At 52.3% G+C, this 16140-nt stretch overlaps 1 protein-coding gene across 1 annotated transcript; it reads right to left on the bottom strand.

The window, feature by feature from the left end:
* Positions 1 to 1388: 1388 nt before the first annotated feature.
* On the bottom strand, positions 1389 to 15363 carry Prdm12 (PR/SET domain 12). The gene is made up of 5 exons (XM_034496869.2): positions 14793 to 15363; positions 12869 to 13059; positions 11337 to 11492; positions 3961 to 4072; positions 1389 to 1804 (listed from the first exon to the last, which is right to left on the bottom strand). The coding sequence occupies exons 1-5, from the start codon at positions 15013 to 15015 to the stop codon at positions 1389 to 1391; spliced, it is 1098 nt and encodes a 365-aa protein (XP_034352760.1). The 5' UTR covers positions 15016 to 15363.
* Between the last annotated feature and the right edge of the window lie 777 nt (positions 15364 to 16140).

The raw sequence follows: 16140 nt of genomic DNA, 5'->3' as shown, positions 1-16140 counted from the left end.
TTAGCAAACAACCCCATCCAGCCATTTCGGTTCTTCCCACTTTCTGTGTTTCCAAATGTCTCAAACAAAGGCATGCGCCCAGGCAGGGGCCAAGTGATACATGTTCCAAGTAAGTTTTATTTAGAATACAAGAGAAGTACAAATGTATTTACAGTTGTACATATACAATCAAATAATATATATCACAGTTTCGTAAATATCATCTTAGATAAACATTTACAAAGTTAAAGTGACCGTTTTCTGGGAGTAGAACACACTTTCTTGAAAACTCTATACATGTTATACTTTTTGTTAATATTATAGCTTTGTGGGTTTTTTTTTTTTTTATTACAAATGCCCTAGCGTGTGGATGCAGTGTGTGTGTGTGTGTGTGTGTGTGTGTGTGTGGTGTGTTTGTTGGGGTGGGGATTCTGGTAAATGACATCAAGGTTTGAGATGACACCAGAGGGCGCCCACGGACAGAGCAGGGAACAGCGTGGGCAGGGGGCGTAGGAGTGTGGGCTCATGGGGAAGAACCCCGGGCCTCCGCGCGCCCCAGACAAACTTTCTGGGCAGAGACGCCAACCTCGGCTCCAGACAGCCCTGTATGGTCGCTCATTCTCTTGTTTGGGGACTTAGTAGGGTGGAGGTGAGGGTGCCTCTCCATTCCTAAACTCGGAAGACAGGAGAGCTTTAGACGAGGGGGCACTGGTCTAATTCCTGCGTTTTATAGATGGGGAAACTGAGGCTCCAAAAGGGTCAAAGTCTTGCCCAGGGACTATAGTGAATGTCCCTTGTGACTCCACTCTCAACCTGTCCAGCACACTTGAGAATGTATCGGCATCTCATCCTTCCCTGGGAGCAGGGTGCTGGGAAAGTAGCCTAAAGGAAAACAGGGTCCAGGATGAGCAGGTCTCTCTCGGTCTGTGCTAATCACCTTGGGGCTCCGATCGCAACCAAGGGTTAACGTTGTTCCCTCCACTCGCGACACATCAAGACACCATTCCCAGGAGGCAGAGATGAGCACTGCCCGCCCCGGGCCCATCCTAGGCCAAGGAGGTAGCTCTCTCTTCCGCTCCCAGCTACTCAGCTCTCTTTGGAGATCGTCTGTCCCCCCTCTCCTGTCATCTAGGAGAGAGTTCTCTGCATGGGGACACGGCCCTGAAGGAGGGACACTCCGAGATGGAGCCGGGCGTGGGGACCCGCTCCCAAGAAGAGAGGACAGGGCAGCAGCCACACCAGCCGGGTGGCCTGGGCAAAGGGGACGTCGCCCCTCGGCATCCTCCTCTGCGAGACGGATCAGGAGTAGGTTCTGGGTAGCGGGCGCCTGGGCGCAGCGCGGCGCGGGGGATCGGGTCTGTCGCAGCGGCGGCGAGGATGCGCGCGCGCGTGGGACGCGTGCGCGGCGCTCACAGCACCATGGCCGGCAGGTGGTGCGCCGCGGCGGCGGCGGCAGCGGCGGCGGCGAGCGCGGGCGCGTGAGCGTGGGGCGCGGGTAGCGCGGGCGAGTGCGCCTGCAGCGTGGTGCTGGGCGGCCGGTGGCGCGCGCTCTTCTGGTGCGCGCGCAGGCCGGCCAGCTGCGAGTAGGCGCTCTGGCACACCTGGCACTTGTAGGGACGCTCGCCCGTGTGCAGGCGCACGTGGTTGCGCAGCGTGGACGACTGGCTGAAGCGACGGTTGCAGAAGCGGCACACGAAGGGCTTGTCCAGCGTGTGGATACGCATGTGCGAGCGCAGGTTGCTGCGCGAGTTGAAGCCGCGGTGGCAGATGACGCAGCGCATGCGGCCCGCGGTGCCGGTCGCGGAGTCCGCCGGGTGGAAGTCCTCTGGCCGCGCGGGCGGAACGCGAGACCCACGGAGCGGGCGAGAGGGAAAGAAAGCAGCCCGGTTAGCACCCACGCCGACTGCGTCCAGTCCCCCGGGTACTCCCCTGCAGATCGTGAGACGAACAACCCCGAGAACAGCCCCGAGGACGCAGCGGGTCATGGCTGTGATCTAACAGCAGCCAGACTGAAGCAGGTCCCCAACCTGGGAGGATTTGGTGACATGACCCCAGGAAGCCTTAGCTTTCTCATCTGAAAGATGGGAGGCGGTCCAGACCCAGCACTTCTGGAAAGGGAGGAGGGGGTGGCTGGGCTAAAGGCATTCATTTGCCACCAAGCCTGACGACCCAAACTGGATCCCCTTGGACCCAACATAGTTAAGGACAGAACTAACTCCCACTAGTGTCTTCTGACCTCCATATGCTCACCGTGGCATGCATGCCTATATGTACACAAAAATAAGTAAAATGTAAGAATAAAATTAAAAAACAAAAAAACAAACAAACAAAAAAAAACAAGGCCTTGTAGAACCTTGCAAATTCATCAGAAAAATTGCAGTCACTAGAAGACCTTTTCTGTGCTGGTCGCTTTGCCTTAATGTGAGAAATGCCTGGGTCTTAATAGGCCATCCGCAAAGGATGGCAACTATGACACCCTAAACAGTTCATCTGTCAATCACATATATTCACTCGAGTACTCAGTGTACCTGGAAACTATGGTTTCTCTGTTTTCTCGTCGCAAATGGGGACTAAACCCTAGCACATCAATCCTCAGCCTGCTCCCTTTCCTTTCCTTTCCTTTCCTTTCCTTTCCTTTCCTTTCCTTTCCTTTCCTTTCCTTTTCTTTCCCACTGCCCTACCCACCCCTCTTTTTGAGACCAGGTTTCCCTGTATAGTCCTGGCTCCTGAAACTAGCTCTGTAGATCAGTCTGAGCTTGACCCCAGAGTTCCGCCTGCCTCTGCCTCCAGAGTGCTAAGGTTAAAGACGTGACCACCATTGCCAGGCTTCCTTCTCTTAAAAAGAAATAAATAGGGGGCCAGAGAGACTGCTCAGTGGCTGAGAGCACTGCCTGCTCTTACAGAGGACCCAGGTTCAATTCCCAGCACCCCCATAGCAGCTCATTGCCTGTAACTCCAGTTCCAGGAGCTGACACCTTCCCACAGACATGCATGTATCAATGCACATACAATAAATACATGATTTAAAAATAAACAATTGGGCATCACGACACACTTCTGCACTCCCAATATTAGAGGTGGAGGCAGGAGAAGCAGAAGTTCAAGGTCATCTTTAGCAATCTAATGAGTTTAGAGGGCAGCTTGAGACCTGTGAGTCACCCTGCCTTTAAAAAAAGTCACAAGAATTTTATAGGGTCTGGGAGAGTGATACTCTGATATCAAAGGTTTCATTTAAGACTGGGGGGGGGGGGGTGCGGTGTTGACTCATGCCTTTAATCCCAGCACTTGGGAGGCAGAGGCAGGTGGATTTCTGAGTTCAAGGCCAGCCTGGTCTACAGAGTGAGTTCCAGGACAGCCAGGGCTACACAGAGAAACCCTGTCTCAAAAAACCAAAAAAAAAAAAAAAAAAAAAAAAAAAAGGGGGGGGGCAGTTATCTCCAGACTCAACAGGACATAGGTCTTGAGCCAGTAGCTTCTATATGATAAGCCCTGTCTCAGGACACATGGGCTCATTCAGCCCTACCTCTGTGCAGAACACAAACCAAGCAGCTACTTGGTGCTAGGCCCTACACCTTGACCTGGTCAGAGCTAGAAAGGGACACAGAGATGCCCTCATCCCAGGCCTTCTCGTTACAGACGAGGAAGCTGAGGCACAAAACCAGTCTCAGCAGCATGCAACTGAACTAAAAATCAATGTGTGTTCCTGCTATCCTGCCAGCTTCCGGCCACACCCCAACACCTCTCTGGGGTTTCCTTATCTGCCTGTGCAGACAACCTATCTGGTCTAGAAAGCAAGACTGCCTGCCTTTCCCCCTGCTGAGCCCATGCTGCTCTGGGGGAAGTGCTCTTATTTTTGACCAGGAGCTCCCAGATGCATAATGCTACTGGATGTTGAAGAAGGGCTCCCAGAGGTCAGGAGGTGTCCTGTCCCCTCCTTGGATCATTGTCACCATGACCTCATGGCGAATACTGAATACCTACCATGCTTGTTTTTCTTCTGTTCCTCCTCCAGGCCTGGCACACCTGGGATGCCCAGGAAGGTGTTGTGGGAATTTCCATACCAGACCAGCAGCTCCTGGTCTGGAGGGATCATCTGCAGGAAGAGAGGCAGGAAGAGCTCAGGGGCATGGCAGCTGCTAGCAGGAGGCAAGGGGTCTCTCTGCACATGTCTGCACCACACCCAGGCCTGAGAAAGCCAAAGCTGGCACGATTTTGCTGATCTATCCCAGGCAAACTGTGTAGATTGTCCCCTCTCTTCCTCTCTCATAACCCAGGTCATCTCATCATTTCTGTCCAGTTTCACAAAAATATCCAAATTGATGGCCACAAGAAAACAAAAGAAAAAGAACTCAGGCGGTGGGGATAGGGGGAATGACCAGGGTAGGTAGCTCAGTTGTAGAATATATGCTTAGTGTTTGCAAGGACCTGGACTAGATTCCCGCCCCCAACTCTGCATAAAGCATTCTCTGTAATCACTCTCATCCCTGCATTCAGAGGTAGAGGCAGGACCATCAGAAGTTCAAGGTCATCCTTGGCTACTTAGCCAGTTTGAGACCAACCTAAAATTTGTGAGACAAAAGCCTCACAAACAGAAGTAACAGAAGATTAAAAAAAAAAAAAAAAAAAAAAAAAAAAAAAAAAAAAAAAAAAAAAAAAAAAAAAAAAAAAAACCTAGATTTTTTTTTCCCCCTTTTTTAATCCAGGGGAATTAGAGTCAATCAACCCTCAGGGCCCTGGGGCTGAGCCAGATGTTTCTAAGGAGTGTGGGTTGTGGAGTGCCCTATAGCTACACCCTGCCTGATAATGTTCCAGAAACAGCTCTTATCTCCAGTGCCCACAGGCAGCATGGGGTCACACAGCACAGGGCTCTCTGCAGGGCTCCATGCACCACAGGGCAGGTGCTAAAAAAGAAACCTTGGGATTGACAGACAAACACCTCCACCTCTGGAAATACCAAAACAGCATTCAACAGGATGTGTCACTGTGTCCTAGATGCAACATCAAGAAGCTCAGGCTTGAAACTTGGCTGCTCTCAGTGGTGACGGCTACCCTACCGATCAAGATAGTTTGGTGGTGGCCATCCAAGGGAGCTGAGAAGCCTGCTCTCTGGACCCCAGCCAGGTAGGACAAACAGGAGAGAAGAGCCCACCTCTCCCCAGAGGCCACAGCTCCTGGAGGTCCTTGTGGGAGGTGCCTCAGGCAGTGCCTGACAACCGCTGTCTTGTTTCTCTGTGGGGTTCGCTTTTAGCTGAAGCACAGGAGATCATATGAGACTGGGGAGACAGCTCACTTCGTAAGTATTTGCCTTGGAAGCATAAGGTTATGAGATTGAGCCCCAGAGCCCATGTGAAAAGAGAAGGCTTGATGGTGCATATGCGGGGGGGGGGGGGGGGGAGGTAGAGGCAGGTCCCTGGGGTTTGCCGGCTACTCAGTCCAGACTGATGGCCAAGCCCTGAGCCATCCAGAGAGCCTGTCTCAAAGAACAAGGTTTCTAAGCAACAGCACCTAAGGTTGATGTCTGGTTTTCACACACTTGTACATACACATCATACACAATATGAATACACACACACACAAATCAAATGGGATTCCATCCATGAGTATCTGGAGCCCCAAAGGAGAATTTCTTCCTTTCTGAGTGAGCCTGAGAACTCTGGGTCCACCTTCCATGGAGAGAGACTAGAAGTCCTGCCCCTCATATCCAGCAGGCTCTGAAGGTAGAATGAGCTGGGCAAGGGGGTGTCTGGGAACTGCAGGTATCATGGCTGCTGTTCATCAGGTCCTTTTACACCAACCCCTAGCCTTTAGCATCACAGCAGCACAGGTGTGTGTGCGTGTGTGTGTGTGTGTGTGTGTGTGTGTGTGTGTGTGTGTGTGTGTGGTCAATCCCACTGGGGAGGTTAAATATGAAACACAAGCACAATTCATAAACAAGTAAAATGAGGCAGTGTCTCCAAGACAGCAGACAACTTAGAACCTGGCACCAGAGCTAGGCAGAATCCTCTGGCCTCTCCTTTACAGTCATGGTCGCCATCCAAGAGACCAGAGGGTCACAGCTGGAGGCCTTTCCTTGAAGAGGAGGAGAGAAGGCAAAAGGCCTGTAAAGTCCTCAGAGAAGAAGATGATGGTGCGTGTCTCTTGAAGCAGCCTCTAGGCCACATGCGTGCACCTTGTAGGAGATGAGCTACAGAGCCCCCCACCCCCCACCCCCACCCCACTGAGCCCTGGCATGGGGGACTGGAGGGGATACTCAGGCTCTGTGTCCACCAAGCAAGTAATTGTGTCACTCTGTTCTTTGATTTGTAAAACAGAACGGTCCCTATTTTACAGGCCTCCTTGAAAGCTGTTGGGTCACAGGGACCAAAAACACAAAGCTGGGTACTGAAGCTGTGAATTGCTCCTGTTTTCCTAGCTCGGAGATGCTCCAGAAGAACTAGCAGTGATCTGGGTACACTGAATCACTGCAGTAAAGCCCGGGGCCACCAGCAACATGAAATTCCATGTTGACTCAGGCCTTTGCCTTCCATGCCCACGAAGCACAGGCATGGGGCTGCGGGCATTCCCATTGGTAGAGTGCTCTCATAGAGTATATGCAGCTCTGGGTTTGGTCTTCAGCTCCACATAAACCAGATGTGGGGCCCTGTACTATAATCCCAGCACTGAGGACTTAGAACCAGGGGGATATAGGAAGTTCAAGGTCTTCTTCACCTAAAGATCAAATGGCTGGTCTCAAGGCCAGCCTGGGCTATATCAACGCCTGTGGCTCAGCAATCAAAGGTGCTGCCTGCTCTTGCAGAAGATCCGGGTTCAGACCCCAGCACATACATGATAGTGGTTCACAACCATCAGAGACTCCAGTTTCAAGGGATCTGACACCCTCTTCTAGGCCCTGGGGACTACAGGCGTGCACATGGCACACATACATACATGCATGCAAAACATGCGTACACATAATAAAACAAATTTTTTAAATGTAATAAGCAAATACTAAAATTAGTTTTATTCAACTTAATCATTAAATTTCATGAACATAAAGATCTAACTGTGCCATAGGGTAAATCAGGGAAAGGTGCTTCCCCTTCTGCCCTGGATGCCCAGCTGCTGCCTGCGCCTCCCTCCATGTGTTTCCCCCCCAAAAAACAAGGTCATTTTGAGATTTTGAAAAAAAATGCCGGTTTAGGCTTTAAAAGGTCACTATGGAGAGACTATGTGACTTCTATTTTTATAAGATCTACTTTTAAAAATGAGCATTGTATTACATCTATACATGCGCACACACAAGAGAGACAGCAAGCAGGACTTCAGAAAAGGAAGCCGACTAAATACAATGGGAATGAAACAGCCTCAGGCGGCTAGAGGTTATGAGCAGTGGGAGGAGTCCACATCACCTTCACAAAGAAACAGGACTATGAATTGCTTTGAACTTCAGAGCCTGGAAACACCCCCCACCACCACCACCACCACCTCTGGTCTGCACTTAATAAATACTAAAATTAATTTTATCCAATTTAAAAATGAGAGCCATTGGGCATAAGGTGTGACTGTGCCACACGGTAAATAGCGTAAAGCGACTCCTTCTCCTGCTCTGAATGCCCAGTTGCTACTGATGCTCTCTGGGCGTGTCCTGCCTCCACCAAAAGCCTGTGTGGGAGCCCAGAAGACCCCAGAACCTGCACCCTCTTCTCTGAGATCCTGGAAGTACCGTCCAGAGACCACCTCAGTGCATTGAACAGCCACAGTCCCCTGAAGGCCCCTCCCAGGCTCTATCTATTTCTACCAAGTTTAGCGCGGGTCCGGGCTAGGCTCTGCACTACTAGGACTAGAAACCTGAATTGGCTGGTCATTCATGTTTCTGGGAACAGAAGATTGGTTTGGAACATACCATGAACCAAGCAATCCCCAAAGGAACTGATTCCCATTTCATAAAATCCACTCTGTCAAATCAAGGGAAACAGTCTGACTCCTGCTGCCGAGCTTCAGACCTTTGGCTAATTCCTAACGCTCTGATCAGCCTTCACTTGAATCCTGCCCCATTTCAATGACAGAAGGGCAGTGACAGGCTTTCAGGTTTGCTTTCCTAATATAAATTCATGACACCCCATTGAACATGCTCCCGAGAGGCTCTGACACCTGCCCTTTCCCGGAGGGACACAGAAGCATCTCCGTGTCATCTGCACGATCATCAGTTTCCATTGTGCCTGACAGATGTCCTGACACACCAATTAATAGAGCCCCAACAAGAAGATGCTGGTCAGGGAGGCCACACAGCATGGCCATCCAGCTCCATAGCACATGGGTTGGGGTTCAAATCGCAGTTCCAGACTCTCTGCGAACCTTGAACCTTCATTTCTTCATCATTAAAACAGGAATAGAGATGCAGCCGAGCTTAGCAATACAGGACCAATTCACTATATATATAAGGCCCAAGGTTCAATTCACGGTACCATTTTTAAAAAGTAAATAAGACCGGGGCTCAGTCCCCACTACAAAACCAGAGTTGCCAGTGAAGTGCCAGCACGTGGGAGATGTTGATGTCATAATGATGTCTGCGAACATCATTAATGGGGCCAATCAATGGTGGTACTCGTCAGAGCCACTACTAAGCAAGGTCAAAAGGAAAATGGTGCTTATCCTCGGAGCTGAGAAAAGAGGTGAGGCTGTAGGAAAAATAAAGGGCTCAGCTGCCCTAGAACAAGAGAAAATGGGGAAGCCCACATTTCAGGGCAACCATTTGCCAATAAGATACAATAAAACGGAAATGGACTGGACTGGGGATTTTCTTCCCCCACATAGTGACAACAGATTCCTCCAGCCTCGCTTTGCCGGTTTCTTGACTAAATCACTTGTTTCCTCATGAGCCACTTTTTTTTTTTTCCTGGAAGAGGTGGGTCCCTGGTACTCTATCACCCAGATTTATTCATTCAATATTTAGTGGCTGCACCTGCTTCGTGCTGGGTGCTTTCTAGAAATGCCATTTGAGGCACCTGAGGGGGAACTGAGTGTCCAGGCGGACACAAAGCCAGAAGGTTTCACTCTCCTCATCTCCACCCGGGATGCAGAATTTGGAGCAGGTACTCTAGTACTGGCCTGAGTTCCCCAACCCAGTCATCTCTGTGTCCAGTTACAGTTCATGATTTTGTATTTGTGGGACGTCCTAGTGTAGGTCTTCCTACTGAAGAGAAACTACATTTTGGCAAGTAACGACAGGTTACAGTTATGAAATATAAATAGCGCTTGTGAGCAGGAAAACCAGGTAAACAGATCGTAACAAAGCTCCTTCTCCTTGGCTAACAGCCCCTCAGCACACACACACACACACACACACACACACACACACACACACACAGAGAGAGAGAGAGAGAGAGAGAGAGAGAGAGAGAGAGACAGAGAGAGAGAGAGAGAGAGAGAGAGAGAGAGAGAGAGAGAGAGAGAGAGAGAGAGCAAACAGCAGATTATACAAGACTTACCAGGAGCCTAGGTAAGCAGAGATATGTCCGGTCACACCCAGACATATAAGTGGAATTTTGATGTTGTTATAATATGGTTTGAGAGAATTGCTGTTATGAACAAAAAAAATGTGCTCAACATCATTTATGAAAAGCAGTTTGGGGCTGGGTATATTGGCAAATGCCTTTGATCCCAGCCCTCGGGAGGCTGAACCAGGCAGATCACTGTGAGTTTGAGACCATCCTGGTCTACATGAGTTTCAGGCCAGCCAGGGCTGCACAGTAAGCCTGGCCAGCCTGGACCTCACTATGTAGATCTTTATCAGGATCTGATACTTGGTCTTCCTGCCACTCACAAGCACTGTTTATACTTCATAACAGTAACCTGTTACTTGCAGTCAAATGTGTCATGTCTAGTATGATGGGGCTCCAGCCACCTGTCTGTCCCAGGATGAATGCTAACATGACATAGGAATTGTTGGCCAGTCTCCTGTGTCTGTGTCCATGTCCGTGTGTGTGTGTGTGTATACACAAGTTATATGAGTGCATATGTGTTTGTGTATATACATATGTGCAGTGTGTGTCTCTGGGAGTGTGCACATATATGTGTGTATGGGCTGTGGGGTATATTTGTCTGTGTGTGTGTGTGTGTGTGCATGTCTGAATGTGTGTAAGGGAGCCAGAGGTGTTAGAACTCATACTTTGCTATGGGTGAGTTCAACTGCACCAAAAGCCAATTCTAGGAGGTGGCTGTATAGTTAGATGGTCACAGGAATCATGGTGGTCCTGCCTGGTCTACTTCTAGTACTACATGGACACGCTTCAGCCCTCCTAGAATTTCTGAACTCCGGTGGCCTGCCTGCCTTTCTTTACTCCCTGGTTTCCCTGGAGCTGACCCAGGTCCTGGCCACACAATGTCAAGGCAAAGGCTCTTCGGCTACCAGTTCTGCTCACGTCTAAGGGTCTGGCCATTCTGCAACAATAAGACTCCAGTCCCAGAAGTTAGCAGGCATAGACACCCAGGAGGGTCTAGACTTCAGGCTCAGAGTCACTGTTGACTTTGAAGAGCAGCCAAAGCCCTGGCCATCCCACAACCAAGGGACCTCCAAGGCAACGAAAGTGCAAGATCTAGAAAAATGTGGCAGGACCGCCCTGCTGCCCCTCACAGACAACTTCCCATGTCTGGGGCAAGCTGCATGCCAACAGTCACTGCTGTGCCCTCTGGTGATGTGCCCCCTCGGCTATCACTGCTCACCAGTCCCGCCCCCATGCCTTTGCCTTTCTTCCTCTGCCAGGCAGGTGTCCTGCCTCCTTTCCAGGCCCCTGGCCCTGGTTCCACTTTTGCCCACTTTAGAAGACTCCCACTCATCATGCCCCGAGCCTCTCCTCAGCTAACACTCCTGTATAGAGACGGTTCAGAGCTCTAGGCCTTCAAGAAATGACAGGTTTTCATGTCCATGGACTGTGGATAAACTGAAAGTCCTCCTGGTGAAGTTGTGTGAGAGGCCTAACACAGTGAGCTGTTACTGCTGAGACAGACGGGAGTACTGAGCCCACACGCTACTGGCCCCAGAATGAGGCGTGACACACAGTTAAACCAGTTAAACACACATGGCCATTATTATAGTCAAGTTCAGTCCCCAGCCGGCTTCCACTTGGTGTCCTGTTCTTTATATTCTTCTGCCCTCTGAACCCCTGCACACGCTCCTCTACGTCTGAGATATTCACCACAGCATCCACCTGTAAGCCCTGCCCGCCCTCTCCCAGCTGTATCAGTGAGTCAGGACATACGGCAATCCCTGTGTCTCAGGCCTACACCCGGGCAGAGCCAGTGGGGCCAGAACTAACATCCTCTGTCTTCTTTGCTCACACCCCTCACCATCCATCCCTACATAACGCTACACCACATACCTCTATGGCCTTGTAGAAGATGCTTGTGCCTATTTGTACCACTTCCAGGTTCTGCTCCTGCTCGTTCCGGGCACACTTGATGTAGGTCATCCAGCTTCGGTGGTCTTCCTGGCTGGCATCGATGAAGTAGCGTACTGTACCATCCTCGTTGAATACCTAGGCATGGGTGAAGCAGTAATGGGGTGAGGCAGGGCCCGGCCACATGTGTGACCCAGGCCAGACACAACTGCTGACATTCTCCTTTCTCCGGACAGCTCTGGGAAGTCGATAAAGCCATTGTCATCTATGCCTTCCAGTCCAGGAAAGGGAGTTGGGGGGGGGGCGGGGCACGGTGATTTGTCTGAAGCAAAAGGTGAATAGGGAGTCAGTCTTCAGAGACCCATGGGCTCACCGTGACCAGGCACTCCCACCCCCAGAAGAAGACAGTCTCCAAGAGATCCCTAAGCATGCTTGATCTTCTGCTACCTGTCCTTAAAGGTACAGATGTTTGGGGCAGAGCAGTGGAGAGTAACAGCACAGGGCCTCAGAGAGGGACCCAAGAGCTTGGGAGGCAGGTCTAGCTCACTGGGGTTTCTTGGCCTGACCTAAGCCCCTCTGTGAAGCTGCTAAGGGTCCTCGGGGGTCAAACCACACCCTAGCTTTCTGACTGGGCAACAGCTGGAAGACAAGACACCCACTAGGCCCAAGTGTCCAGGAGAGGGAGAAGGCAAGGGCTGGAGTCATCTCTCTGCTCTCCTCATCCAGGTCCTGTGAACAGCTACTCACTGGCTCCTGCCAGGTGGGGCTGCTAGGGTGGCAGCGGGCAAGGCAGTAAGGTGGAGAAGTAAGTGTAGTATCTGGCTGCCGTGGGTGGGTCTGTGTGGGAAGAGAGATGGAGGAGAGCTACCTCGGGGCTGGCATCTCTGTATCTGACACTGCTGGAGGTGGGCTAGAGTCAAAAGGTCAGATACCCACCTCCTTCTGCAAAATGAGAATAATAACTGAGAGGGACTGACCTCACTGTTTGCAGGCTGGGGAGTCAGACTGCTGACTCAGCAACCAGTCAGCCATGTTTATTTTGGATGCCATCAGGCCTGGGATTGGGAAACCTAGTCTTAAGAAACACCCGGCTTCCACTCTCCTCTATCCAGCCACAAGTCACCATAGGCCAGCCTCAGAGGCCGACTCTCTCGTTGCCTCTAAAGCCAGAGAAAGAATGTGAGTAGTGATGGCTCCTTCCCAGTCTCCAGGACCCCTCTGGATCTCAGCGCCCCGTGGTAGCTGTAAAGTATGAAGCCCTGTTTGGGAGACTTGGAAACAAGAGGGCTCGGACATTTCCCAAAACAGGTAAAAGAGAAAGAACCTTTGGCAGAGAAAGCTCCAGGCCTTGAGAATCTTACCCCCAGGGAGGGATCAAACTCCAGCATCCACAGCTCCTAAGGAGAACTGAAGCTTTGGCAGGGGCCCGGACAGGGCTCCTTTCTGACACCGGTGGATACAACCCCCGGAGGGAGCCAACCCACCTGCCATCCCTTTCCAAAGCTCCCACCTACCTCCCACATCAGGTTGTTGTTTTTGCAGATATCCACATGCTCTGGGGCAATGACTCGGCCAGTGAAGGGGCCCATCTCCGTGCCCGCCTTGATCCACGTCTTGGAGAAGATGCCAAGGCCCTCGCCTGGGATGGAACTCTGGGCGATGATCACTTCCACCGGCAGCACCAGGCTAGATAGCTTCTGCACCTCTGTGGGGATTAGAGGAAGCTGGTCATTGTCTGCGCAAAGAAGGCCCTGTCCTTCCCATCCCGGACTCGCTCTTGCCCCGTTTCGCGCCTGCCAGCACAAGCAGCCCCAACACCGGTGTGGTGGTTCTTTTATTTTTCTTGTGGGCGGAGAGTTACTGGGGATCGAACCCAAACCCTTGCGCATGAAACGCTACGCCGCCGAGCTGTATCATCAGCTCTTAGGGCTCTCAATTCAAAGTCTTTCCACAAATTCTCCAAACATCCACAGCCTTCACCGGTTTTCTATAGCAGAAAAACTTAGGAACCACTGAAACCACTTTGTGTTTACAGCGAGGGAAACTGAGGCCGGGTCTGGCGAAGAGGTATCGTCCAACCCGGAACTCTCAGTCTTGTTCCTGGCTCTTCAGCTGGTGACATTGGGTTCACTGCGTGTCTCTCGGACGCGGTCAGCACTGGGTCAGATTCCCAGCTTGGAAGGTGGCACCCGCAAAAAGAAACACTTGCTTTTACAAACTGAGCTCTGGGCCACCCCCTCCCCCAACCCCACTTCGTGATCTTCCCTGGCCCGCCAGTATACCTCTCTACTCCCAAGTTCTAGAGTGCCAGAGAGGGCGGCACCCGGATCAGGCGAGCTCTGAAGTCGCTTTAATAGGCAAGGAAGAACCAGCGGTCCCTAACCCCCAGAGGATCCCCGGTGGGGCCTCTGCGGCAGGGGTGGGAGCGTTGAGGCGCACAGGGGCGGCCTCCATGTCTTACAAGGTTCCCCTCTAAGCTACCTGGGAAAATACCCGGCGAGCCGGCCGGCTGAAAGGGGGGGTTAAACGGTGTCCATTGCGGAGCGGCCGGCAATTTGTCACGCTGTTAAAGTGATCGCATTCATTCGGCTCCATTCGAAAGAAATTGCTAATTCTAAATTCATTAGCCCTGGAAGAAAGCTGTAGCAGTAAATTGTATCTCAATGCGGAGGGGACTTGTTTAAAAGGGGCCGAGGAATTCCCCTTACAAAAAGGCAGGATTAGATGGTTGACATAGCGTGAATGGAAGTGGAATTAGTCTTCACGGTAAATTAAGAGAGGAACAGCGGTCTTAAAGGGGAAGAGAGGGCGTCGCTCAGAGACGCCAGCGCTGGGCAAAGATATTGTTTGCGGGGTGACGAATGAGGAATAAGAACTTGAGACATCTTAAAGAAAAGAAACTTTCCTCGCTCTCTTTCTCTCCCTCGCTCTCTGCGGCTTTTTCTCTCCAGCCTGCCCGCCCTCCGCCCCTTCCCCGGCCCCGGCTGTCTTTTAAAGTTTTTGGTTTAAGTGGGAACTTTCGCGGGTCAAGCCCAAGTTAACCAAATGAATTTAAAACCCCTTCTTTTCGAGTCAACTGCTATTACACGCCCAGTAAGGCTTTTAATGCCAGGAAACCGCCAGCTCCAGGCTGGAGGGTGGGGTGGGGAGAGAAGACACAGGAGAGCCTGGGCTGACCAAGGTAGGTAGCCCGGGTCGTTGGGATTTGGTCCTAGAGCCTCCTGCATTCCTAGATACCTCTTCTCCGCTTCCGTGAGGCTGTTGCAACCCAGGTTTGACCCATGAAAAAAACTGAGGTGCGGTGATCAGGGAGAGGGCATCCTGGCTGGGAGCAGCAGTTCCAGACCCAGTGTTCCCCATCTGGCCCCCCGCGCCGCTAACCTGAGAATTAGGGGTAGCCGGGAAGAGCCAAGGAGGAGCCCCGACGGCACGACTCACCTCCTGAGAAGGACTGCGCCAGGACCTCGGCGGTGAAGGCGGTCTTTGGGCTGGCGTGGTGGCTCTTGTCCTCGAGCAGCTGTTCGCCTAGCACGTTGCGCCATCGGCCATATAAGAAACTGTGCAGGATGTCGGAGGTGATGACCTCTGCCAGCGCCAGCCCCGGAGCCTTCAGCCCTGTTTTGAGCACCAGGGCCTCAGCTGGGAGCACAGAGCCCATCATGGGCGGCCAAGGGCTCGCCGCCGGCGCCGCGGAAGGACGACTGGGTGGACTCCGGAGAGGTGGGCAACGAAGAGGGATCAAAGGGCTGAAAGGAGAGGAGGGTGACACAACACGAGGGGGGAGGAGGAGGAAGAGGAGCAGGAGGAGGGTGCACTGGGGAGTGCGTGGGAAGGGATGGCTGAGAGGACAGTGAACCAAGCCGGAGATTCACAAAATCTGCCGAGAAGGTAGAGGCGGCACGGAGGGCTGGAAGTCCGCGGGTGGAGACAGGGGTGGATATCAGGAGGGGTGCGGGAAGGGTGGGCGGCGGGTGGCTGCAGACAAACAACGACCAAGGACTCTGGGTTCCCCACTCGCTTTCTATACACCCAGCCAAGACAGTCCTCCCCTTGGCAAAATCTCGGCTCTTTTATAGGAGCCGCAGTGACCCTCCTAATTGGTTATTAATGACCCCCTGACGTCGAAGGACAGACTTGTACCGGGCCAGGCTCGAAGGAGCCTTCAACCGACAGCGCGAGGGGCGGGGGCAGCGTGCGGACCGCTCAGAATAGTCCCCCTCTGCTCCTCCCTCCCCTCCGATCCTTCCTCCTCCTACCCCTCCTCCTCCTCTCCCCGTGGGAAGCTCCAGGCAGGGAGGGAGGCGCAGCCCGCAGCCCGGAGCGGGTGTGTGTGTGTGTATGGTGGGGGGTGTTGAGGTAGGGGATGCTGCGCAGCAAGGCTTGCCTTTACTCTCGGGACTAGACTGAGCAAGAGGGGGACTTAAGGCTGTCCCGCGGTTCCCCATGCCCACCCGGCCCAAGCAAGATCCATGGTCACTATGGATCTCAGGCCAGGCCTCTCCTTTCTAGCTCTGCGGGCCGCTCCCAGAGCTTCTCTTTGACCAACCGCGGTACTCCGTCCGATCCCCACTTATCCTTCCTCCCGCACCCTCTCCTGTACTCCTTAGAGACTTCACTCCCTAAGCTGCCGTAGCAACCTGGACAGCGTGGGTGATGCAGATCCCTTGCGCTGGCAGCGCTACCCAAGCGGGCACTTCGTCCTAAACGGGGCTCTCTGAAAGCTCTGTTCGCTGGACACAGCCAGTGTAAAACTTCAGCCAGCACAGAGGGCTGCTGAGGAGGAATC

This window comes from Arvicanthis niloticus, chromosome 2, assembly GCF_011762505.2.
Source record: "Arvicanthis niloticus isolate mArvNil1 chromosome 2, mArvNil1.pat.X, whole genome shotgun sequence".
NCBI classification, from domain to species: domain Eukaryota; kingdom Metazoa; phylum Chordata; class Mammalia; order Rodentia; family Muridae; genus Arvicanthis; species Arvicanthis niloticus.
Note: the sequence above shows the minus strand (reverse complement) of the source record. Positions and strands in the feature narration are given on the sequence as shown.